General features: G+C 44.3%; 1 protein-coding gene across 1 annotated transcript in view; it reads left to right on the forward strand.

Annotated features, from left to right (window-relative positions):
* The window catches only part of HAPLN3 (hyaluronan and proteoglycan link protein 3), a 69,252-nt gene extending 43,367 nt beyond the window's left edge, over positions 1-25,885 (forward strand). The window contains exons 4-5 of the mRNA XM_073568709.1: positions 15,945-16,247; positions 24,882-25,885. Coding sequence (XP_073424810.1) covers positions 15,945-16,247; positions 24,882-25,165 — 587 coding nt within the window. The 3' untranslated portion in view covers positions 25,166-25,885. The remainder of the gene's footprint in view (positions 1-15,944; positions 16,248-24,881) is intronic.
* The last annotated feature ends 860 nt before the right edge of the window (positions 25,886-26,745 follow it).

A 26,745-nucleotide genomic window follows, 5' to 3' on the forward strand; every position in this document is an offset into this window, starting at 1 on the left:
AAATCTAGAAGAGAGGTTAGCTACATTGAAGATCATTAAGGAAAGTGAAGACTTCTTAGACAGAGCAGAATTATCTGTTCATGTTACAGAAATAGAAGAAATTCGAAGTTCACCTGAAGAAATCTATTCATGTTACAGAAATAGAAGAAATTCGAAGTTCACCTGAAGAAACAGAGGAATGGAAACATGTGAGACAGAGAAGCAGGAGGATCAAGAGGCAGTCAGCACCCATACTGCTCAGTAATCAGTACCAGGCTCTCCCACAGGAGAATAATGAAGAAATACTTTAACAAAAGACTTTGTGTTCTGTCCCCACATGAGGCGAATGGAGGTGTAGTTGATTGGGGCTGGGAGAGATTCCTACCTTCCGTTTCCTCGATGCAGAGCAGACAGGACCATTGATGCTGTTTTGCTGTTCATGTGTCCGGAGAGATGATACACACCAGATATTGTGAAGTCCAGACTTGTTTATTGGAAATCTGGACATACAGCGTATGATTGATAATGTAGTACTTCTCCAGAAATGCAGGTGTAACAACCCACGTGGTACAGCAAGATGTGTGTAGCAAGGTATGCAGCAAGATGATTCAGCAAAGTTAGCAAATTGTGTGTGTGTGGTCAAAAAACTGATGCCTTCCACAGCCTGGTAAGAGTGTCTCTCCCGGGTGAAAAATAAACTATTAATGGCCACCGGCAGGACGAGAAGGAGTCATCTGACCTGGAAGTGGGAGGCATGTACTAGAATTAATTAGCTGCCGTCTGCTATACAGAAAAGGACAGCAGGTGGCAGCAGATCAAATGCAAAACTGAATACAAAGAAAGGTAACATAACACAATTATAAGCATACAATCATAACCTTAAATGGAACAGCACACTTTGCCCACAAAGAACAAGCTTGTACGCCCCCAGAGTCCTCCTGAATGGAGAAAGAAAAATGTTGTGAAGAAGAAACGGAGAGTGGTGGTCATGGGGGATTCCCTGTTGAGAGGAACAGAGGCCGCTATCTGCAGACCGAATATAGTCTCAAGAGAAATGTGCTGTCTTCCAGGTGCAAAAATTAAAGATGTGTCTGATAGGATATCAGGACTCTTCAGACTTACAGATGACTACCCAATCCTGCTAATACATGTGGGGGCAAATGACACCGCGAGAAACAACCTGGGAAACATCTGCAGAGACTTTGAAAACTTAGGTAAGAAAGTGAAAGAACTGGGAGCGCAGGTGGTCTTCTCATTCATCCTCCCAGTGGATGGCCATGGAACAAGGAGGTGGAATAAGATTCTGCCAGTGAACAACTGGCTACGTCGATGGTGCCATTTCAGCAATGATTTGGATTTCTGGATCACGGGAGTGAATTACCTATATGATGGACTACTTGCTTGAGATGGAGTGCATCTTACGAAGACTGGAAAACATCTATGTGGAAGTCACCTTGCTACACTCATCAGGAGAGCTTTATACTAGAACAATGTGGGAAGGGAAGCAAAAGGCCAAAAAAAGCCATACACCTGACAAATACTATTGAGAATTCTTCTATTAGAAGTGTAAAGGAAGAACAAAGACAAAATATCTAAATAATAAAAATATTGGAGAAAGAGAAACCAATCACAAACTAAAATGTTTCTACACTAATGCACAAAGCATGGGCAACAAACAAGGAGAATTGGACCTACTAACACAGGAAAAGAACTATGACGTCATTGGAATCACTGAAACTTGCTGGGACGATACACATGATTGGAATACAAGGCTAGAATGATACAACATATTTGCGAGAAACATACTTGATAAACAAGGAGGAGGTGTCGCATTGTATGTTAGAAAAGCGTATACTGTATCTGCTCAGAGATTGAAGCTTCAGAGACTGGGAGTTCTGTGGAAACTGTTTAGGTAAGAATACAAGGAGAGAACAACAGAAAGGACACCATTGTAGGCATTTACTACAGGCCGCCTGTGCAAGCTGAACATATGGATGAACTCTTTATGCATCAAATGGCCAAGGTCTCCAAAAAATATGACATAGTTGTCATGGGAAATTTCAACTATCCAGACATTTGTTGGGATTCTCTCTGTTAGGCGTCGGGTTACTGCAGCTGCACAGCAGGAATCTAGAGCCATGCAGCCAGCGGTCTCCCATTCCCCTCCGACCTCTCAGGGACCTGCACAGCAGTCTCTGCAATCCAGATGCCCTGCTCAGACCAGTTCTCTGGGTCTGGTTGTTGCTGCCACCTCTGGACCAGCAATAGTAGCGCAGCTTGCTCTGCAGCAAGCCACTCCAAAGGCTAAGTCCTCTCGCCGCGCTACTGGGCATGCTCACGAGACGATCTCCCAGTGGAGATCGGAAGTCACATGCCCAGGTCCTTCTCCTGATTTGATTGGTCCATCTCAGAGATCTGGAAGGTCCTGGAAGCGCACGGCTATAAAAGGCCCGCATGGCCGCCCGGCCATGCGCTAGTATAGACTCTAATTGCTATCTGTGTGAATGATGATGAATGCATGTGCCTGCGAATGACTCATTAGGATCCCCTCCCTCTGATATTACGTGTGTGGATAGGGACTTAGTCATAGAGTCAGCGCCAGTCAGTGGCGCGCTACAGGCCACAGTTCACATCCTGCAGCACTAGCGTCCAACAGTGCGCCCCCTCTTGGGCATTGTCTTGTGGCGGCTGAGTCGGTCACCGCGCTGCAGTCAGCAGCACTTATTGGCGCCCTTTGTAGTGATGCTGCACACACGGTAGGTCTAGACGGACATTGACCCTGAGTCTTGGGCATAGTCCTGTGACGTATACCGTGTGTGCACACCGCTGAGACCTGTGAGGTCAACAGGCTCGGCATTTATGTTTATAACTTAGGCGTCTCTGTGAGGTTAACAGAGCTCGCCAGCGCACATCGGGTGACGTATAACCCACGAGTGCTATACCGCCATATAGCGCGTCTGCCATTTTATAGCAGCAGTTTAACATCTCTGCACGGTGGACTCCGGGCGGCGACGCACTTTCTGTTATATAATATTTAGTGCGTTCCGCCGCCCCTAACATTATACAAGCACCAGGGTCTGGCTAGTAATGGCGGACCTGCAGCAGCTACAGCAGTACATTCGGCAGCTGGAGAGCAGGTTGGCGGCTATTGAGAGCTCCACCTCAGCTGCGAATGCTACAGTGGCCGCTGCTCAGGCAGTCGCAGAGGCTGTCTCACGCGTGTCCACACCCACGCCTGTGCTGACAATAACCCGCCTCACGTTGCACGATAAGTTTTCCGGTGACAGCACCGCCTGCAGGGGTTTCGTGAGTCAGTGCTCTTTCCAGCTTGAGTTACTGGCCACGCAATTTCCTACAGAGTGGGCTAAGGTGGGGTTTATTGTTTCTCTCCTATCAGGCAAGGCGTTAGAGTGGGCTACGCCATTGTGGGAGCGTGATGACCCCGTGGTTAAGGGCGCTGCTCAGTTCCTTACGGCCCTGAAGTAGGTCTTTTTGGGACCACGGATCACGCACGACACCTCTCTCCAATTATTGGCCCTAACAAAGGGGTCTCTCTCAGTCAGCCATTATGCCGTCCGATTCCGGACATTGGCTTCCGAACTGGAGTGGCCTGATAAAGCACTCGTCCCTGTGTTTTGGAGAGGGTTAGCGGAGCATGTCAAAGATGCTCTTGCAACCAGAGACGTCCCCACAAGTCTGGAGGAATTGATTGCCATCTCCACCTGCATTGATCTCCGGTTTACGGAGTGCGGACTGGAACGTGCGCAATCCAGACGAAGGGTTAACTTGGCTCCCACCTTCTCCGAGCCGCTAAGGTTTCCTGCTCAGGAGCTTACACCTTCTGAACCTATGGAGGTGTCTCACGCCGGCCCCAAGCCACGTCCGGTGCGAAGCTCTGCATGTTGTTACCAGTGCCCGCAGTTTGGTCACTCGGCTAGCATGTGTCCTCTGCGGTCGAAAAATCGATCACGTCAAGTGGTCGTAGGTGGTGGTCTAACTAATATGAAACCCTTTTCTCCCAAACCAGTATTCCGAGGGACCTTAGATAGTGGGGCTTCCACCTGGGAGGTAGAGGTCACGGTGGATTCTGGGGCAGAAGGGAACTTTATGTCCTCGACCTTCGCCCTAAAGCATGCTATTCCTCTGGTGTTACTGCCCCAACCCCTGACCATCAGGGTGGTTAATGGTGCACCTTTACCATCTAAGGTGACCCACCAAACAGCACCTCTCGGTCTCTCAAACTCGCCGTCCCACCATGAGACTTTGTCCTTGTTCCTTTTGCTTGATGGCATCGACCAGGTGCTTCTCGGAGTTCCCTGGCTCCATTGCCATTCCCCTCATATTGATTGGGCTTCGGGGAATATACTGGGTTGGAGCAAGGACTGTGAGGGAAGGTGACTGAGGGGCAGTGTTCAGGTAGCTTCCACTGAAGTACACGCGGATCCCTCTGCGCTTCCCAAACCGTGCCATCAGTACGCTGATGTCTTCTCTAAAAAATGTGCTGAGACGCTTCTTCCGCATCGTCCTTACGATTGTCCGATAGATCTATTGCCAGGCACGGAACCTCCTAGAGGCTGCGTGTATCCACTATCACTCCACGAGACGGAGGCTATGTCTCAATATATCCGGGGGAACCTGGCAAGAGGTTTTATCAGAAAGTCGGTGTCGCCGGCTGGTGCAGGGTTCTTCTTCGTGCAGAAGAAGAGCGGAGAGATACGTCCCTGCATTGATTACAGAAGTCTCAACGGTTAAAAATAAGTACCCTCTTCCGTTGATCTCTGAGTTATTTGACAGGTTGCGAGGGGCCCGGATCTTTACAAAATTAGATCTACGGGAGGCGTACAACCTGATCCGCATTCGCAAAGGAGACGAGTGAAAAACAGCCTTTAACACCAGGGACGGCCATTATGAATATCTGGTCATGCCCTTCGGCCTCTGTAATGCGCCTGCTGTCTTCCAGGATTTTGTTAACGACGTCTTCCGCGATATGCTCACTACCTCGGTGGTGGTCTATCTGGATGACATCCTCATCTTTTCGCCAGATTTGACCTCCCACCAATGAGACGTCTGCAGGGTCTTCGACCGTCTGCAGGCGAACTCTCTTTTCGCCAAGCTGGAGAAGTGCCAGTTTGAGCAGGAGTCCTTGCTGTTCCTGGGCTACATCATCTCGGCCCAGGGGTTGGCTATGGATCTGGCCAAACTGCAAGCGGTAATGGACTGGCAGGAACCACATTCACTCAAAGCAGTGCAGCGCTTTTTGGGGTCCGTCAACTATTATCACCAGTTCATCCCCCAGTTCTGCACACTGGTAGCTCCTCTTGTTGCTCTCACAAAGAATGGAGCTAATCCTAAGGCTTGGTCTGAACAAGTCTCCAAGGGCTTCTCGTCTCTAAAATCCCATTTTGCGGGTGCTCCCATATTACACCGTCCCGATGTGGATAAACCTTTTATCCCAGAGGTAGATGCTTCTTCCGTCGGTGCAGGAACAGTATTTTTCCAGAAGGATGCTCAAGGTCGGAAGCATCCCTGCTTCTTCATCTCTAAGACCTTCTCACCGGTGGAAAAGAACTACTCCATTGGGGACAGGGAGCTGCTGGCAATGAAGTTGGCCTTTTCCGAGTGGAGACATCTCCTGGAGGGAGCCCGGTTTCCCTTCCAGGTGTATACGGACCATAAAAATCTGGTCTATTTACAAACAGCCCAGTGCTTGAACTCTCGTCGAGCTAGGTGGTCGCTCTTCTTCTCCCGCTTCCGCTTCACCTTGCACTATCTTTCCGGAGAGAAGAACGTCCGTGCGGATGCTCTCTCGCGCTCTGTGGTTTCAGTGGAGGAAGAGGAGGCTGAGCCTCGGCTAATTCTCCCTACTGAGAGTTTTAGGACCGTGGCTCCAGTTGCTCTCGAGTCAGTGCTGCCGGGCAAGACCTTTCTCCCTCCTCAGCTATGACCGAAGTTTCTCGCATGGGCACACGCGTCCAGGGTGGATGGTCACTTCGGCAATAAGCGGACCACAGAACTCTTGGCAAGTCTTATTGGTGGCCACACATGGCTCGAGACGCGAAGGAATACATACAGGCATGCGTCTCATGTGCGCGGAACAGGTCCTCTAGACAGAGGCCGGCTGGGTTATGGTATCCTCTGCCGGTGGCAGACAGACCTTGGGAGATGGTTGGCATGGATTTTGTGGTTGGCCTGCCCAAGTCTGGTGGCAGTACGGTCATCTGGGTAGTCACCGACCATTTTTCTAAAATGGTGCATCTGGTGCCACTCGCGCGGTTTTCTTCCGCTCGTGGTCTTGCCACACTGTTCATAAAACATGTATTCCATTTGCATGGCATGCTGGACAAAATTGTCAGTGACCGAGGTCCCCAATTCGCGTCCCGGTTTTGGAGGGAGCTCTGCAGCTTACTTAGCATTGAGCTAAACCTATCCTCCGCTTATCACCCCGAGACGAACGGGTGGGTTGAGAGAGCCAACCAAACCTTGGTCACGTACCTGCGGCATTTTGTCTCTGCCAGGCAGGAGGACTGGACATCCTTGCTACCAAGGGCTGAATTTGCCCTGAATAGTGCAGTGGCTGATTCCACTGGTCAGACGCCGTTCCTTCTTAATTATGGCCAGCATCCACGCGTCCCTGTCCCGATGCCAGTGTCCTCCACTGATTCCAGGGTGGCAGACTGGGCAGTGGAGGCTTGCGACATTTGGGATCGCACCCAGGATGCTATTCGAGCCTTTAAAGAAAGAATGAGGGCGTCCGCCGACACACATCAGCGTCCCGCTCAAACCTTTTCCCCGGGCGACTTGGTGTGGCTCTCTGCTCGAAATATCAAGCTGCGGGCCGAGTCTACCAAGTTCACGCCGCGATACATCGGACCTTTTAAGGTTCTCGAGTGAATCATCTTGGTGGTCTACCGCCTGGCTCTTCCACCACATTTGGCCATCTCTGACGTCTTCCACGTGTTCCTTCCCCTGTTCACATGGCCCGGTTCTCCGAGTCATCTGCCAGCTCATCAGACTTGTTTTCGGATGAGTTTGAGGTTATCGCCATTGTGGGACGCAGGATTGTGCGTGGCAGAAAATTTTATTTAGTGGACTGGAAGGGTCATGGTCCAGAGGCCCGGACCTGGGAGCCAGTGGAGAACATCCATGCTCCGCTCCTGATCGTGGCCTTTGAGTATGGGGGGCCCTAGGAGGGGGGTAATGTTAGGCGTCATGTTCCTGCAGCTGCACAGCAGGAATCCAGAGCCATGCAGCCTGCGGTCTCCCATTCCCCTCTGACCTCTCAGGGACCTGCACAGCAATCTCGGGGATCCAGACGCCCTACTCAGACCAGTTCTCTGGGTCTGGTTGTTGCTGCCACCTCTGGACCAGCAATAGTAGCGCAGCCTGCTTTGCAGCAAGCCACTCCAGAGGCTAAGTCCTCTCGCCGCGCTACTGGGCATGCTCACGAGACGATCTCCCAGTGGAGATCGGGAGTCACATGCTCAGGTCCTTCTCCTGATCTGATTGGTCCATCTCAGAGATCTGGAAGGTCCCGGAAGCGCATGGCTATAGAAGGCCCGCATGGCCACTCAGCCATGCGCTAGTGTAGACTGTAATTGCTATCTGTGTGAATGATGATGAATGAATGTGCCTGCCAATGACTCATTAAGATCCCCTCCCTCTGATATTACGTGTGTGGATAGGAAGTTAGTCATAGAGTCAGCACCAGTCAGTGGCGCGCTACAGGCCACAGTTCACATCCTACAGCACTAGCATCCGACAGTGAGCCCCCTCTTGGGCATTGTCGTGTGGCGGCTGAGTCGGTCGCCGCGCTGCAGTCAGCAGCACTTATTGGTGTCCGCGGTAGCGACGCCGCACGCACGGTAGTCTAGACGGACATTGACCTTGAGTCTTGGGCATAGTCCAGTGACCGTATAACGTGTGTGCACACCGCTGAGACCTGTGAGGTCAACAGGCTCAGCATTTATGTTTATAACTTAGGCGTCTCTGTGAGGTTAACAGAGCTCGCCAGCGCACATCGGGTGACGTATAACCCACGAGTACTATACTGCCATATAGCACGTCTGCCATTATATAGCAGCATTTTAACACCTCTGCACGGTGGACCCCGGGCGGCAAACGCACTTTCTGTTATTTAATATTTAGTGCGTTCCGCCGTTCCTAACACTCTCTCAGGCAAAACTAACAGGTCAAGAAAATTCTTATCCTCTCTTGCTGACAACTTTATCTTCCAAAAGGTAGGAGAGAAAACAAGGGGAACTGCTACCTTGGATCTAATCCTTATAAACATGTAGGAAATAGTTGAGGCGGTATGAGTGGCTGGGACCCTAGGAGGTAGCGACCATGCAATTTTAGAATTTTGGATAACTAGAGGAGGAAGTCCTGTGAAGACTCAAACTTCAAAGTTAGATTTCAAAAAGCCAGATTTTAAGGGATTCAGAAAGAGATTCAGAGGAATTCAATGACTGGATATTCTTAAGGACAAAAATGTCCAGGAAGGATAGGAAATTTTGAAAAATGAGAATCTCAAAGCACAATCGCTATCAATTCCAAAAAGAGGGAAGAATAGGAAGGATTTAAGGAAACCAGGATGGATGAACACAGAACTTAAACACGTGCTAAAAAGGAAGAAAGAAATGTTTATCAAATGGAAAGAGGGAGGCATATCTACAGAAGAATATAATGCTGTCTGCAGAACCTGCAGGGCACCAATCAGATTAACTAAAGCTGACAATGAGCTAAGGCTTGCAAGAGATGTCAAAAGCAATAAAAAAGGATTTTGGGGATATGTCAAAAGTAAAAGAAAAGCCAAAGATGCCATAAGATTTTTACAAGATGAAAATGATGAAATGGCAAGAAAGGATGTTGAGAAGGCCAAACTTTTAAATTCCTATTTTGCATCTGTTTTCTCTCAGAAAGGAAATGTAACATCAACTGATCTTCACTGCCCTATTAAAGAAATAGAAGAATCCAGGCTAACTATAAACAGAAAGATAGTGAGGGACTACTTAGCTAACATAAATTAATTCAAGTCTCCAGGTCCAGGTGAATTACTGAAGTACTGATTCTTGGAGATCAGGAGAAGTCCCAGAAGACTGGAGAAGAGCAAATGTTGTTCCTATCTTCACAAAGGGGAAGAAGGTGGACCCAGGGAACTATAGGCCGGTGAGTCTGACTTCTATACCAGGAAAGATCTTTGAAAAAATTATTAAACAACATGTATGTATGTACCTGGATAAGAATGAAGTGATTAACCAGAGTCAGCATGGGTTTGTAACTAATAAGTCATGTCAGACTAACTTAATTTCCTTCTATGACAGAATCACTGACTGGGTAGATCAGGGAAATACTGTAGATATAGTATATCTTGACTTCAGCAAAGCATTTGACAAAGTATCTCACACCATCCTTAGTGAAAAAATGACTAAGTATGGAATGGAAAGGCAACTGTTAGGTGGATTATAACTTGGTTAGTGATTGGACCCAAAGATTGGTTGAAAATGACTGCACATCCAGTTGGAAGAATGTCTCAAGTGGGATACCACAGGGCTCTGTTCTGGGCAGTGTATTGTTCCACATCTTTATCAATGATTTAGATGAAGGGATTGAGGGTACACTGATTAAATTTGCTGATGACACAAAGTTAGGAGGGATAGCTAATACTAGAGAATAGAGAGGATTCAAAAAGATATAAATAAACTGGAGCAGTGAGCAGCAACTAACAGCATGGTTTTTAACAGGGAAAAATGCAAAGTACTACTAAAAAATGCAAAAAATCATATACAAAATGGGAAGAATAGGGCTAAGCAACAGCACATTTGAAAAAGACATGGGTATACTAATAGATCCTAAACTAAACATGAGTCAACAGTGTGATGCAGCTGCAAAAAAGGCAAATACAATTCTGAGATGTACTAACTGAAGCATACTGTCTAGATCACATGAAGTCATTATACAGCTCTAATCCTCTTTGGTCAGACCTCATCTGGAATACTGTGTCCAGTTTTAGGCACCACATTTTTAAAAAGACATCAACAAACTGGAGCAAGTTCAGAGAAGATCGACCAAAATGGTGACCGGTCGGCAAACCATGTCCTGTGAGGAACGGTTACAAGATTTGGGAATGTTTAGCTTGCAAAAATGAAAACTGTGAGGAGACTTAATAGCTGTCTACACATATCTCAAGGGCTGTCAAATGGTAGAAGGATCATCTTTAATCTCATTTGCACAAGGAAAGACTAGAAGCAATAGGATGAAACTGAATTGGAGAAGACACAGATTAGATATTAGAAAAAACTTTTTGAAAGTGAGGGTGATCAATAATTGGAACAGGCTGCCACGAGAGGTGGTGAGTTCTCCTTCAATGGAAGTCTTCAAACAGAGGCTGGACAGACATCCGTCTGGGATGATTTAGTGAATCCTACTTTGAGCAGGGGGTCGGACCAGATGACCCAGGAGGTCCCTTCCAACTCTACTGTTTTATGATTGTATGATCCTATATTGAGAAATAATAATTTAGAGTTTACAAGACCAAATAAGATTATTTTTGCACTTCGTAAAGTGGCCACTAGATGTCAGAATTAGCAAGATATTTGAAACCTATCGCTACATCTAGAATTTCCATCATTAAAATATATAATTTATTTTGCCTATGAAACAAAAAGAAAATCGGAACTGGTGGATAAAAAAATGTGACCGAATGCAGATTGAATTCTTGTGCAAATACGTTGGTTTGGAGCAGGTCTTTTTTTAATAGGTCTGTGATGGGAATAAATGTAAATTTCATTTTTGGCAGTAAAATCAGTCATTGAAGGTGTTGTATTTAGGATATGTGGAAATCATAAGGGGTCCCACCCTCAAGACCTCATCCTCTATGAGCCAAAGCAGAGAAGTGTTACTTTACTGCCCAAAATTGTGTAAGTCTTTAGAATAAATTGCATCTTTGACGTTTGATGGCTCATAACATATTTTAGCCCCTTAGCAATTACACAGTGATCTATAACTGTATAAAGCAAATTTTGCACGCCAGTCTTAATGAACGGTGTGCTGAAGTATGATGAGTCAAATTCATTAAGAAGCATGTACTTCATTAAGCCAAATTTATTAAGAAGCTACAACTTACGACTGCGATGTCCCTCTGCCATAAATGTTACTCCAGTCAGGGCTGATGTACGTTTTTGGCATATGCCAAAAGTTTATCAATTGTTGCACAGTATGCATAATGTGAGGATTCACAGGTCTGCAGACTTCTAGTTTAAGACCGGACAACCAGGTGTGTAACCACCATGGCCCAAGAGGGTGGGGGGCCCGCTGATGCCAGCACAAAGTTCATCTGGATGTGCATACCCAGATGCACATTTATCTGAAGTGTATTGCGGCATGTAGACCCATTGGGTCCATGCACAGCAATACACGCTGCTGGCCAGTCAGATGATGGTGGCAAGCATGTGACTGGGAGCGCATGGCTGTGACATCATGCACTCTTTCTCTTGCACACTGAAATCAGTTGCCGGCTTCAGCTGAGGACACTGCGTGGAGGGGAGCGGATGGGAGGTGAGTACAATCGTTCATTTTTTTCTAAACGAGGGACATATACCAGGATGGAGAATATATATACACCAGGTTCGGTCCCAGGATAAAGGACATATATAACAGGATGGAGGACAAATTTATATATATATACCTGGATGGGGGATTGTTGGCAGCGGAATATTCAGGATACTCTCCAAGCGTGTGACAACAGAGCTTCTTTATTCAGGAACAAACAGAAACAATATATGATAAGCTTTATAGATCAGGAATAAATCATTTATGTGTCTGTATCTGTGGAGCATCTACAGCAGGCTGCTTCTCTCATACACAGACTCAGGAAAACAGGAAATAAAGGTACATGCTCTCCCTGTGTGAGCCTCTGGGGCATTTTTTTATTTGTTCTAACTTTATGAACAGCATACAAATCTAACAACTAAACACTCAGACAGGAATGGAGTTGTTGCACCAAACATATTCGAACAGGGATATATATATACCAGGTTCGAGCCCAGAATAAGAGACAAATATACCAGGATGGGGAATATATATAACAGGATGGGGCCCAGGATAAGGGACATATATACCAGGATGGAGGACATATCTCTATCTATCTATCTATCTATCTATCTGTCTGTCTGTCTGTCTGTCTGTCTGTCTATCTATCTATCTATCTATCTACACACGTATACATATATATATATATATATATATATAGATATATATACCAGGATGGAGAGCATATATATATATATAGTCAATCAAAGAAAAAATAAACATCCGGCACTGTCCCTGAGAATGAAATACCCGCAAAGCCACTAATAACCGCTATCTGTGTGACATCTGTAACCCTTGCTGAACGGGTGCTCTATCCATGTGAAGAAAAAACATGAAATATCATAGTAGAAAAAGACAGCAGGATGGCACTCACCGTTCTCTTGAAATGATTCACTTTATTTCATATTAATAAAGCATAGGCAATGGCACTGGAGAAATGCAAAAAGACGGACGACAGCCGTTTCGTGCACAATGCACGAAACGGCTGTTGTCCGTCTTTTTGCATTTCTCCCGTGCCATTGCCTATGCTTTATTAATATGAAATAAAGTGAATCATTTCAAGAGAATGGTGAGTGCCATCCTGCTGTCTTTTTCTACTATGATATATGTATATATATATATATATATATACCAGGTTGGGGGATATATATATATATATATATATATATATATATATATATATATATACTAGGTTCGAACCAAGGATAATAAACATATATACCAGGATGGGGAATATACCAGAATGGGACCAGGATGAGGGACAGATATACCAGGATAAAGGGAACATATATAACAGGTTGGGGCCCAGGATAAGAGACATACTGTACATATATGAGAATGGGGAATATATTTAGGATGGGGCGCTGGAAGGGGAACATTTATACCAGGAAGAGAAATGTGTTTACAGTACCAGGATGGGGCCAGGATGAGGGACATATATACCCGGATGGAGGACATATAAATATATTCTAGGATAGAGGATATATATATACTAGGATAGAGGAGATATATATATATATATATATATACCAGGATGGGGACTGGATGAGGGACATACAGGTGCTTCTCACAAAATTGAAATATGAAAGAGTTACGGTAATTTATTTCAGTTCTTCAATACAAAAAGTGAAACTCATATATTATATAGAGTCATTACAAACAGAGTTATCTATTTCACGTGTTTATTTCTGTTAATGTTGATGATTATGTCTTACAGCCAATGGAAACCCAAAAGTCATTATCTCAGTAAATTAGAAAAATTAACAAAAAACACCTGCAAAGGCTTCCTAAGCATTTAAAAAGGTCCCTCAGTCTGTTTCAGTAGACTCCACAATCATGCGGAAGACTGCTGACTGGACAGATGTCCATAAGGCAGTCATTGACACCCTCCACAAGGAAGGTAAGCCAGAAAAGGTCATTGCTAAAGAAGCTGGCTGTTCAGAGTGCTGTATTCAAGCATATTAATGGAAAGTTGAGTGGAAGGAAAAAGTGTGATTAAAAAAAGGTGCACAAGCAACTGGGATAACCGTAGCCTTGAAACGATTGTTAAGAAAAGGTCATTCAAAAATTTTGGGGAGATTCACAAGGAGTGGACTGCTGCTGGAGTCATTGCTTCAAGAGCCACCACACACAGATGTATCCAGGATATGGGCTACAAGTGTCGCATTCCTTGTGGGAAGCCACTCATGATCAATAGACAACACCAGAAGCGTCTTACCTGGGCCAAGGAGAAAAAGAACTGGACTGTTGCTCAATGGTCCAAGGTGTTGCCGACAAGCTTTTTGAGTTTTGAAATTTCATTCTCCAGCAGGATTTGGCACCTGTCCACAATGCCAAAGTACCAATACCTGTTTTAAAAACAACAGTATCACTGTGCTTGATTGGCCAGCAAACTCCTCTGACCTTAACCGTATAGAGAATCTATGGGGTATTGTCAAGAGGAAGATGAGAGACACCAGACTCAACAAGGCAGGCAAGCTGAATTCTGCTTTCAAAGCAATCTGGGCTTCCATAACACCTCAGCAGTGCCACAGGCTGATCGCCCCCATGCCACGCTGCGTTGATGCAGTAATTGATGAAAAAGGAGCCCTGACCAAGTATTGAGTGCATTTATTGAACATACATTTCAGTAGGCCAACATTTTGGATTTTAAAATAAATTTTCAGGCTGGTGTTAAAAAAGTATTCTAATTTACTGAGATAATGACTTTTGGGTTTTCATTGGCTGTAAGCCATAATCATCAACATTAACAGAAATAAACACTTGAAATACATCACTGTGTATGTAATGCCTCTATATAATATGAGCTTCACTTTTTGTATTGAAGAACTGAAATAATTTTTTTTTATGTTATTCTAATTTAGTGGGAAGCACTTGTATGTATCAGGTTGGGGGGGACGGTTTCAAATCTTTATTTTTGCCTGAAAATGGGCCAACTTTTGCCACATTTTGCTGAAAATTTGGTGCATTTACTTTTTGGGAGTTCTAAACACTTCTTTTTCCCCATATGAAAAGAATGCAAAAATAAGACGAGTACCAATATTTTGAGCCACCCTTTTGTTAATCTCGTAGCAGAAGCTGAATATGTAATTTGCTTCTTAAGGCTATGTGCACACGTATGCAGAAAATTTCTGCATAAAAACCGGACTCCTTCCCAGAAAACGCACGTTTTTGCCGCGATTTTTGCGCGTTTTTGCCGTGGTTTTTTCCGCGCGTCCCCAGACACATAGAAAATGGCTAGAAATGCGGAATGTTCCGCAAAATTAAAGAGTTTTTTTCACGGAAAAAACTCATCAATATGCACAAAAAGTGCAAAATGCATTAAAATGAGTGGGAGGCTTCTTTGAAGCATTTTTTGAGTGGATTTTTTGGTAAATCCGCAGGAAAAACAAAAAAGAAACCGCTGTGTGTGAACACAGCCTTAAAACCTTTGCTGCACTATTTATCTGACATTCCCAGATCTCAGATCTCCATGATTCTGGAGAGCATGTTTGTATCGTTCTCCACACTACACAGGGGCTGGCACTTAGAACCTGTTAGTACACATCATTAACATTTTGGACCTCTTCACTGAAAGAACATGCTACCAAACTCCAGAACTTGGATTTCTAAGTATTAATTTCATAACAGGAGACAATGACTGGTTTGAGAAATTTTGCCTTACTTTGTACTATTTTAAGAAAATAGAGCAGTCCTCTAGAAAATCACCCAGAGTTAGAGATGAGCGGATATGCCAGGATTTGAATTTGGCAATGTTTATTTCCTTTCTCTCCAAACTCCAGATCACAATAAACTTAGGATGTAAAAGAAATTAATACTCACCTCATCTGTCCTGCCTTCCCCCATCCGGTCCTTCACATCTTTCTTTTGCCTCTCCCCTGTTGTGCACATCCTTTTTGGCCGTTTCAGTCCATGCCAAAATTCTCAGTACAACTAGGTCTCTGCTGTCCCTGCATGCAGTGCTATTACTTTTGCAATGCCACGATGGCACGGCGAACAGTAACACTGTAAGCCTAGTAAAGCAATAAGTCCTGGTCTGAAATGAAGAGGCTGATGGTGATTAACATCATAATAATCTTTACCTTTTTGCAGTTGGCCACCATTTCACTGAATTCTTGCGAAACGAATTACAAAAAAATCGGTATTCTGTTAATCACAAATTTTTTTACATTTAATTCCACTTAAATGAATTCGCTCTTTGTCACTCATTAGTCCATTTTAATATTATAAGATGTTATCCCAATTATCTTGTATCAACTCTTGTGTGTAAAAATGTTACTGTTTTCATCTTGGTCTCCGGCATGTTTCTTTTGTAATTTACAAGTGGACAGGTGCCTGGGTCCTCCTGTGTTTTGCTAATAAAATACTCTTATTCACAGGTGTTGTCTTTCCATACCAACCACGTTATGGAAGGTACCAACTAAATTTCCATGATGCAAAGAAAGCCTGTGAAACTCAAGACTCCATGATGGCTTCATTTGAGCAGTTGTTTAGAGCTTGGGAAGAAGGTCTGGATTGGTGCAATGCTGGATGGTTAATGGATGGTACTGTTCAATACCCTATTACTTTACCCAGAGAACCTTGTGGTGGGAAGGAGACAGCACCTGGAGTAAGGAGCTATGGGGAACGTCACAAGCACCTGCACAAGTATGATGTCTTCTGCTTTTCTTCAGCATTGAAAGGTGAGGTCCAATCCAAAGTCTAGATCTGTAAATTGTCCTCAAAGATTTATTATCTGGTGTTTGCTCCTGAAAGTTGGCTAGTTAGGAAAAAGGGACGAGTATAACAACAGAAGAAAATGGGTGAAGAATAGAGTCACCAAAAAATGTTGGCTGTATATAAAACAGGTTCCCATTAGCCTTAAGGGCACTTTACACGTAGCGATATCACTAGCAATATCGCTAAAGCGTCACCGATTATGTGACGCAGCATCGATATTGCTAGCGATATCGCTACATGTGTTACTTACCACCGACCGGCTCCCCCGCTGACAATCGCTGATCGCGCGAGATCGTCCAGGTCCATTTCTTGTCGACGGCTTCCTGCTGGGCTTCCTGCTGGCGCCGACGAGCGACACATGGACGCGGGCGGGAAGATGTCATCATCGCTGCGTGTGACAGGTAAGTAACGACCGCTGCTGCGTCGCTGGTGAGATCTGCCTGTTTGGCAGCTCACTAGCGACGATTTAGCGATGCACCAGCGATCCTGACCGGGTCATATCGTGGTCGGGATCGCTGGTGCATCGCTAAATGTAAAGGGGCCTTTAGATTGAAGGTTGTGGACTTAGTCTTAGTATGGACTTTAGTCAGCTCTGTATAGTGGTATCACCAGCCATTCTAATCCAGCCTAAGTGGCCAGTGTGAAAATTGCAAGACAAACTTCAAGAAAAAAAAGAAAAGAACAAAAAAAAAGTTAATTTATCATAAAAACACCTGTTTTAATTGATGTTCCGATGACACATTCCCTTTGAGTGTCTAGCAGCCACTTATCTCGTGTTGGAACAAACTAATTGGCTTGTCAAGCAAGCAATAGTATATAGAAAATGGATCCCGTTTTGATTACAAATATTTAAAGCATTCAATTAAATCAATTCATTTTACATTAATCTAAAAGGACCCTGCTTAAGACTGTCAGTGACTGAATTACCTCCTGGAGCATTAATAGAGAATGTATGAAGATATTAATTGTAAGACACCTAACTAATAATCATCAAAGGGGATTTCCAGGATCACAATATTGATGGCTTACTTTTAGGATGGGTCAACAATATTAGATTACTTTTCCAGACACTTGCGTGAATGAGCTTTTGAAGCGATCATGGTACTCGAGTGAGAGTTGTGGCCTCTCTAATATTTGCGTTGCTCTCTCTACCTGCTATTACATGATTGCTCCATCCGCTTGAATGGAACAAAGCTGCTATACCCAACACAGCTGCTACTAACCATGATGGCATGCTGGTAGACGGATCAGTCTAAACATTGAAGAGGTTGCTTACCTACCTTTTCGAACTTCTCATCTTAGGGGCTGCTAAAAGTTGGACAGACTGGACATTAATGTACTATCCTAAGGATGGGTTATTAATTTTACTATTCTGTAAAATCACCTTTAGGGATCTTGGGATGACATGGAAACAATGCAAATATTTTTGTTATTAGCCTCCCTCTGGAATGCACAAAGTGTAGTCGATAAAAAAACTATTTACAAAGTTTGAAGTAAGCCATTGACAGGCTGAGTTAAAGAGTAGAGATGGGCGGACATCTGGATGTTTGGGTTCTGCCGAACAGTTACAAAAAGTTTGGGTTCAGGTACCAGAACAGTACCCGGATCCAAACTCAAACCCGGACCCCATTCACTTGAATAGCTGGCCCGAATATCCAGTGTCTGCCACACTGTCATGTAAAATCATCACTTCCGGTCAGATAGCTGTGGATCCCATGCTATCCAAAGACAGCATGAGCATGCAGCTTTGATTGGAGGTATAAAGTTTACCTCCAGTCACTGATGTTAGCTGATGGGACTACTGCTCCCTTCAGCCAATTCCTGCTGCCGCTAATAACAGTGAAAGCTGGAGCGACTGATGGGAGTACTCATCAGCCGGCTTCTGTGGTGTAAATAAATAATAAAAAAATTGACGCAGGTTCCCCTGTTTTTTTTAACCAGTCAGGAAAAACTCACAGCTGGCATTAGCAAGCTGGTTATCATTAGCAAGGCTGGTTATCAAGAATAGAGGGGTCCCTATGCTGTAATTGTTTAATATTTAAATAAATAATATTAAAATATGGCAGAAGCTCATTCGTCAGTGGTTCTCAGCCTGGACAGTTGCATCTTTGCACCGTCCAGGTTGAAAACTATTTATCCCACAGACATGGATTATGGCGTGAGACAGAACGATGGATAGGTGAGGGATATTGTTGTTTTTTTTTATTTTTGTTTTATTACTGGAGACGAGAGCTTTGGGGGAATTAGGCGTTAGGTGAGTATAACTGTGTATGTTATTTTTTAATAAAAAAGTAAGTGTTTTGTATTATTTACAATAAAAGATTTTATTCTGGTTGTGTCTTTATTTAAAACAATCTGAAGAGCCTGGCATTGCCCGGGTATAGTAACTAACTGTGGTTAGTTTTAACAAATTATAATGATTATCCTCCATCCCATAATCCACTGCCCATATACCCATCACACATATCCGTGATCCCATAGTCCAGTGCCCATATACCCATCATACCTATCCTCCATCCCATAGTCCAGTGCCCATATACCCATCAAAAATTCTCCATCCCATAGTCTCGTGCCCATATACCCATCATACATATCCTTTATCCCATAGTCCCGTGCCCATATTCCCATCACATATCCTCCATCCCATAGTTCCGTGCCCGTATACCCATTATGATATCATCTTCGCCATGGCAACCATTCTGACATCATTGTCTCCATTGCAACCATTATGACATAACCATCACAATTACAACCTATTATGACATCGTCGCCATGGCAACCATTATGACATCATCTTTGCCATGGCAACCTTTATGACATCATCGTCACCATGGCAACCATTATGACATCATCGTCGATATACACATACATACAGGGGTTGGACAAAATAGTGGAAACACCTAATGTTTTGGCATCATAATCTTTGAACATGTTATAAACATGCAAACCGTGACACATGGTAATGTTTTGTAGTAGATTATTTGTGTTATATGATATGTATATGTAAATTAACTGTTTGTTTTGCAGAATTGTAAGAACATTGATCAGAACCTAATACCAATGGCAGACCTCTCGGCTTTTCAAAGAGGCCAAATTGTTGGTGCTCGTATGGCAGGCGCTAGTGTAACAGAAAGTGCCCGAATGTTTGGCATGTCAAGAGGTACTGTCTCCAAAGTGATGACTGCATTTGAAAGAGAAGGAAAAACGTCCGCAGCAAAGCACAGGTCCAGCCAAAAGTCGAAGTAGACTGAGAGAGACCGTCAGATTCTAAAGTGAATTGTGAGAGAGGATCGCAAGACCACGGCTTTGAAAATCACTGCTGAGCTCAATGAACACCTACAGAACCCAGTTTCCATGAAAACTGTTCATCGGGAGCTGCACAAATCTGGATTCCACAGAAGAGTTGCGATTAGAAAACCGCTGCTCTCAATGACAAATGTTTCCAAGCATTTAGAGTGGTGTAGAAACCTCCAGAATTGGTCCCTCGAGCAGTGGAAATGTGATATTCTCAGACGAATCATCATTTACCCTATTTCCGACCTCCGGCCGAGTGTACGTTTGGAGTCAGCCGAAAGAAGCATTCCATCCAGACTGCCTTCTCCCAACCGTAAAACATGGTGGAGGTTCTGTGATGATCTGGGGTGCTATTTCGTGGAGATCCACAGGGCCAATAATATCCCTTCATAGAAGAATTAATAGCCAAGATTATTTAGGCATTTTGGGCGACCAAGTGCATCCTATGGTTCAAGCACTGTTCCTGGAGGGGAACGCCATCTTTCAGGATGATAATGAACCAATTCATAAAGCTAGAATCGTTAAAGCATGGCACAAGGAACATTCTAATGAAGTTGAGCATCTCATCTGGCCCCCACAATCCCCAGACCTCAACATTAGTGAGCATTTATGGTCGATTTTAGAGATTCAAGTTAGACGTCGATTTCCGCCGCCATCGTCGCTCAAAGAACTGGAGGGTGTTTTAACTGAAGAATGGGCTAAAATTCCTTTGGAAACAATTCACACCTTGTATGAATCCATACCTCGGAGAATTGAGGCTGTAATCGCCGCAAAAGGTGGACCTACACCATATTAAACTAACTTTTGTTGATGTTTCAAGGTGTTTCCATTATTTTGTCCAGGCCCTGTACATACACACATACACTCGTTTTTATATATATATATATCTAATATATAAAGCTCAAAGTGTGTATGTATGTATGTATGTATGTGTGTATGTATGTATGTATGTGTGTGTGTGTGTGTGTGTGTGTGTATGTGTGTGTGTATGTCCGGGATAGGCACCGTCGCAGCTACAGCCACAAAATTTGGCACAGTCACACGTCTGGACCACGAGAGCATCCTAAGCTATGTTCTGAGGTGAAATTTCAACCCCGCGCATTCCAATTCACCAAGCAATTTTGCCCCTGTCTACATACTGGGGAAAAAGTGTGTGCGCGTCAAGCCCCGCCCCTCATTATGATGTCATAATGCCCCTATTTGCATACTGGGGAAACAGTGTGTGCGTATCAAGCCCCGCCCCTCATTATGATGTCACAATGGTTGCCATGGCAACGCTGATGTCATTATAGGTTGCAAGCCCTGCCGCCGCTCATTATGATGTCATAATGGTTGACTATGAGATGGAGGATGGGTATATGGGCACTGGACTATGGGATGGAGGATATGTATGATGGGTATATGGGCATGGGACTATGGGATGGAGGATGTGTGATGGGTATATGGGCACGGGACTATGGGATGGAGGATATGTATATGGGCACGGGACTATGGGATGGAGGATGTGTGATGGGTATATGGGCACTTGACTATGGGATGGAGGATATGTTTGATGGGTATATGGGCACGGGACTATGGGATGGCGGATATGTATATGGGCACGGGACTATGGGATGGAGGATGTGTGATGGGTATATGGGCACTGGACTCTGGGATGGAGGATATGTATGACGGGTATATGGGCACGGGACTATGAGATGGCGGATATGTATGATGGGTATATGGGCATGTGACTATGAGATGAAGGATGTGTGATGGGTATATGGGCACTCGACTATGGGATGGAGAATATGTATGATGGGTATATGGGCATGGGACTGTGGGATGGAGAATATGTATGATGGGTATATGGGCATGAGACTATGGGATGGTGGATATGTATGATGGGTATATGGGCACGGGACTATGGGATGGAGAATAATTATAATTTGTTATAACTAACCACAGTTAGTTACTATGCCTGGGCAGCGCCGGGCTCTTCAGCTAGTATATATATAACTATAGGATTAGTAGTGGATAGGTGTCTTATAGACATCTCTCCATTACTAATCCGTGGGCTTGATGTCACCTAAGAGTACAAAGGTGTTAGGGCTGGCAGAATGCACCAAATTATAAAATAATAGTAGGTGCATTTGCAGCCCAGGGTCCACCGTGCAGAGCTGGTATACTGCTGCTAGGTAATGGCGGAAGTATAAAGCGGTGTGGAAAGGTCACACGTGTGTTACGTCACCCCGTGTGAACAGGAGCGAACTCTGTTAGCTCACAGAGCCGCACTACCGCTGAACATAAATGCCGGGGCCTGTTTAGCTCACAGAGCCCGGCTAAAGCGCGCACAGAAAGCGGCCACAGAACTCTACCCCAAGGACACGGGGTTAGAGTCCCTCTAGGCCCTCTGAGCGTGCGGCGTCACTGCCACGAACGCTGCTATAGACGCTGGCAATGGAGTGTGGAGCATGTGCACTGAGGCGTGCCAAGTCACTGATGATGCCTACAGCCTGACTCAGACTCTGACCTATCTACACCTAAGCCTGGGCGCTAGCAGGCTAGGCTGTACAACACATGCGTACCAAGGGTAGGGGTTTCATAATGAGTCAGTCACCAGAGACATTCATATGTGCATACAACACTCACTCCTCATAGTCTGAAATTACAGTCTATCCTAGCGCATGGCCGAGCGGCCATGCGAACCTTTTATAGCCACGCGCATCCGGGACCTTCCTGGCTTCTCGGATGGGCCAATCCGAACACGCGCAGGACCTGAGCACGTGACTTTCGATCTCCAATGGGAGATCACTCCACGGGCATGCCCAGTGGCCCGAAATGTGGACTTAGTCCCTGGAGAAACTCGCTGCTGAGCAGCATTCATTGCCATAGCTGTGCCAGAGGTGGCAGCAGCAAGCAAACCCACAGAGCTGGTCTGGGCAGAGTGCCAAGACTGAAGAGTTTGCTGAGCAACCTCCTCTGCGACTGGGGAGGAATGGGAGAGCGCCGGGAGCAGGGCTCGGTATTCCCGCTGTGCAGCAACAGGAACCCGATGCTTAACAAAAGGTGACATCAACCCCACAAATATGAACCCCACTTGCCACTGCTACAGGGCAAGTGGGAAGAGCTGGGCAAAGCACCAGAATTAGCACATCTAATAGATGCACCTTTTCTGGGAGGCTGTGGGCTGCTATTTTTAGAGGCTGGGGGAGGCAATATCCATGGCCTCTTACCAGCCTCAGAATACCAGCCACCAGTTATCTGCTTTAGGAAGGCTGGTTGTCAATAATGGGGGGACCCCACACCGTTTTTTAAAATTATTTAAATAATTAAAAATTACGACGTAGGGACCCCTCTATTCTTGATAATCAGCCTTGTAATGCGGACAGCTGAGGGTTGCAGCTCCCAGCTGTGAGTTTTGCATGGCTGGATATGAAAAATACAGGGGAACCCGCACAGTTTTTTTTTATTATTTATTTACAGCATAGGAGATGACTGAATATTCCCATAAGCCGCTCCTGCTCTCACTGATATTAGCGGCAGCAGAAGTCGGCTGATGGGAGCAGTAGTCCCATCAGCTGTCATCAGTGACCGGAGCTAAACTTTATACCTCCGATCATAGCTGAGCGTACATGCTGTCTTTTGAAAGAGTGGGAACTGCGGCTGTCTGACCAGTGGAGATGATTTTACTGCTGATCAGCAGCGGTGTTTTCCATGCTGTCATGCACATGAAAGCACTATGAACACCAGGAAGTCCATATTGCTGAAGTCTGTGTTTGGTGTCCTTGCCCGAACAATAGGTGTTTGGTACGGACGCCGAAGTTTACTGTTTGGGTGCGCCTATCTCTATTAAAGAGTAAATCAATGCTGTTTTTTAAATTATTTCCCAGGCAAATGTTTGATTTATTTTTTGTGAAATACTTAATTACCTTTGTTTGCTTCCTTTTCTCACAAACTGTTTGCTGCAGTGCTTTTTCAATGTCAAGTTTATGCTCTGTCAGAGGCTGCTCTCAACTGCTGCTCAGCAAAATCCCTTGTTCATTATTCAAACAGTCTGTATACAGGTCTTTCCATTTTCCAGTATCGGGCAGGGACATAGAGGCTCAGACAGATAAAGTTCCAACCGCACAGATTGTTTGAGTGAAATGCATGGGGTTTTGTTGAGCGGCAGCTGTAAGCAACTTTTAAATGAGCATGAGCGGCGCATTGAAACTGCACTGCAGCATTGTGTTTGGGAGATAAGGAAGCAAATTAAGGTAATGAAGTATATTAAAAAGATTCACCACTTTTGAGTGTTTGGAAGATAATTAAATAAAATAAAAATTCAGCTGCTCTTTAATTCTTATTACATGTATTTGAGTGTTGGTTACCTTGCAGGCTTATGGCTTATACTACTTGCAGCCAGTAATAGTTATTGGGGAATGAAATTCACATTAATCCCCATGATTTATTTAAAGGGAACCTGTCACCAAGTTTGGCCGATATGAGTTACGGCCACCGCCTTTCAGGGCTTATCTACAGCATTCTATAATGCTGTAGATAAGCCCCCTATCCGACCTGCAAGAGAAGAAGAATAACTTTTATTATACTCATCTGCTGGGCGGTCTGGTCCAATGGGTGTCACAGGTCATGGTCCGGCGCCTCCCATCTTCTTGCGATGCCGCCCTCCTGTTTGCTTCACAGGCTCCCCGACATCGCGCTCCTGTGCAGGCGCACTTATCTGCCCTGTTAAGATCAGAGCAAAGTACCCCAGTGCCGGGAAAGGTCAGAGAGGCCCAGCGCCTGCGCACTTTGACAGATAATTACGCCTGCACAGAAGCGCGATGCCGGGAAGCCTGTGAAGCAAGCAAGAGGGTGGCATCACAAGAAGATGAGAAGGGACGGACCAAGACCAGTGACACCCATTGGACTGGACCACCCCGCAGGTGAGTATAATAAAGGTTATTTTTCTTCTCTTGCAGGTCAGATAGAGGGCTTATCTATAGCATTAAAGAATGCTGTAGGTAAGCCCTAGTATCGGCCAAACCTGGTGACAGGTTCTCTTTAATAACATGTACAACAATCACATGTGAATGTGTCCATGCCTTCCCTATATTTTGCTATAATATATTCAATTACATATCTTTTGATAAAAATAAAGTACTATAAAGTACTATATGTAAAGACAGCATTGTCAGTACATTATATAACATGATGACTTTCACATATACTGTATTTAATTCAATTCTTAACTGCTAGCAAATTCATTGAAATCGTACATGGAAATGATGGCTCTCTTATATATGAAAAGTTATTTTCGTGCATTATTTTTTATTAACCAGGTCGAGTTTACTATCTTGAACACCCTGACAAGTTGACATTTGAAGAGGCCAGAGATGCCTGTCTTCAAGATGGTGCTCAGATTGCCAAAATCGGTCAACTTTACGCTGCGTGGAAATTTGTGGACTTAGATCGCTGTGATGCTGGATGGTTAGATGACGGAAGTGTGAGATATCCAGTTGCTTTCCCTCGTCTTAATTGTGGACCACCAGAACCTGGCATACGGAGCTTTGGTTTCCCCGAAAAGCACACAAAACATGGGGTTTATTGCTATAAGATGAGTTAAATGCTGCCGTGACCCCCACTCAGGGAGTGTGAACATTTACTTTATGCAGCATATTCTCTTGTTCCACCAGAAGGAAGGTGGATGTACAGATGGAGAACGCCTGCCTGATAAACTTGTCCTACAGCAAAGACTGGCATAGAACATGAGCAGGAGGGTTCTATCAAGTAAATCGGTGTTGTCATATAGTCCTTATATTTTATTTTTGCCAGTTTTGAGACTTTATTTTTTCAGTTAACATACAATATTTGATGTTTTATGGAGGTAAAAAAGATACTAATTATGGTAATGCTGTCACAGCTCAATATCCTAAGAGCCAAGCATACAGACTAAATTATAACTGGAATGCATATAGTACCGGTCGAAGCATTGGTGCATATTAACATCATTATTCATTCTTAGATTAATGATCCACACATTGGGAGAGACATACATAATGTACTTTATGGTTCTGTACTCTACTGTATTGAATACAGATGCAATATTATAGTTTACCAACAGAGGGCACATTGTGGAATAGAAGGGAGATGTAGCCACTACACATAGGCAAGGGCCGTCATTAGAGGGGGTGTATATTTATTTAAAATCAGCAAACATTGAATGCCTTTTTTATGGTTTATGAAGGAGATTATAGAATAAATCCTGAAAAAGGCTGATTTCTTTAGTACTGTTCAGTTTCTATACCTGTAAGAAATAAAAAATAAAGCCATGAAGTTATATGCATTTATTTTGATGATCCTATTTTTTTCTCTTTATATGGATCTATAAATCCCATCATTATTATTACTAAAGGTGTAGTGTATCTTTCAGGGGTGTATATAGAAATCATGGGGCCCATAGCAGAAGTTCTAATTGGGCCTCCTGCCCAAAAAAAAAAAAAATTTGACGGGGTCACATAAGAGCAATTTTCCTTCTATTGAAGCTCTAGATTCCCCTTTCATTGTACACATAAAGTATGATGCAAACAAAAGTGCTCCACAAACACTGATACTCACATAGTGAATTCCTCCCAGTACCCTCCAAACGCACTACTACTGAACCCCACCTTAGCTTCCCTGGCAAAGTATGGTGACCTTAACGTAGTATGATCCTCCAACTGTGACCTCCACACAACCCTCAATGCAGTATAATGGGCTTACATACAGTATAATGGCTCCCACACCTCACCACACTGTATAATGGCCCCCATACTGCCCTCCACATAGTATGATGGACTCCACACAAACCTTCACACTGTATAATTGCTTGCATACAGTATAATGGCCCCCACATAGCTGTCCATAAAGTATCAAGGCTCCCACATAGCTTTCTAAATATTATAATTCCCCCCACATAGCCCTCCAAATTATATTATAATAGTGCCAACATAGCCCTGCATATAGTATAATGGGTCCCATAGCTCTCCATATAGTATATGGCACCCCATAATCCATATAGTATAATGCACTCCCCATAGTCCTCCATATAGAATAACTATATAGTATAATTCACTCCCCATGGTACTCCATAAAGTATAATGCGCTCCCCATAGTCCTCCATATAGTATAATGCACTCCCTTTAGTCCTCCATACAGTGTAATGCA

Source organism: Dendrobates tinctorius, unplaced genomic scaffold, assembly GCF_039654945.1.
Source record: "Dendrobates tinctorius isolate UK_male_01 unplaced genomic scaffold, ASM3965494v1 ptg000022l, whole genome shotgun sequence".
Taxonomy (NCBI): domain Eukaryota; kingdom Metazoa; phylum Chordata; class Amphibia; order Anura; family Dendrobatidae; genus Dendrobates; species Dendrobates tinctorius.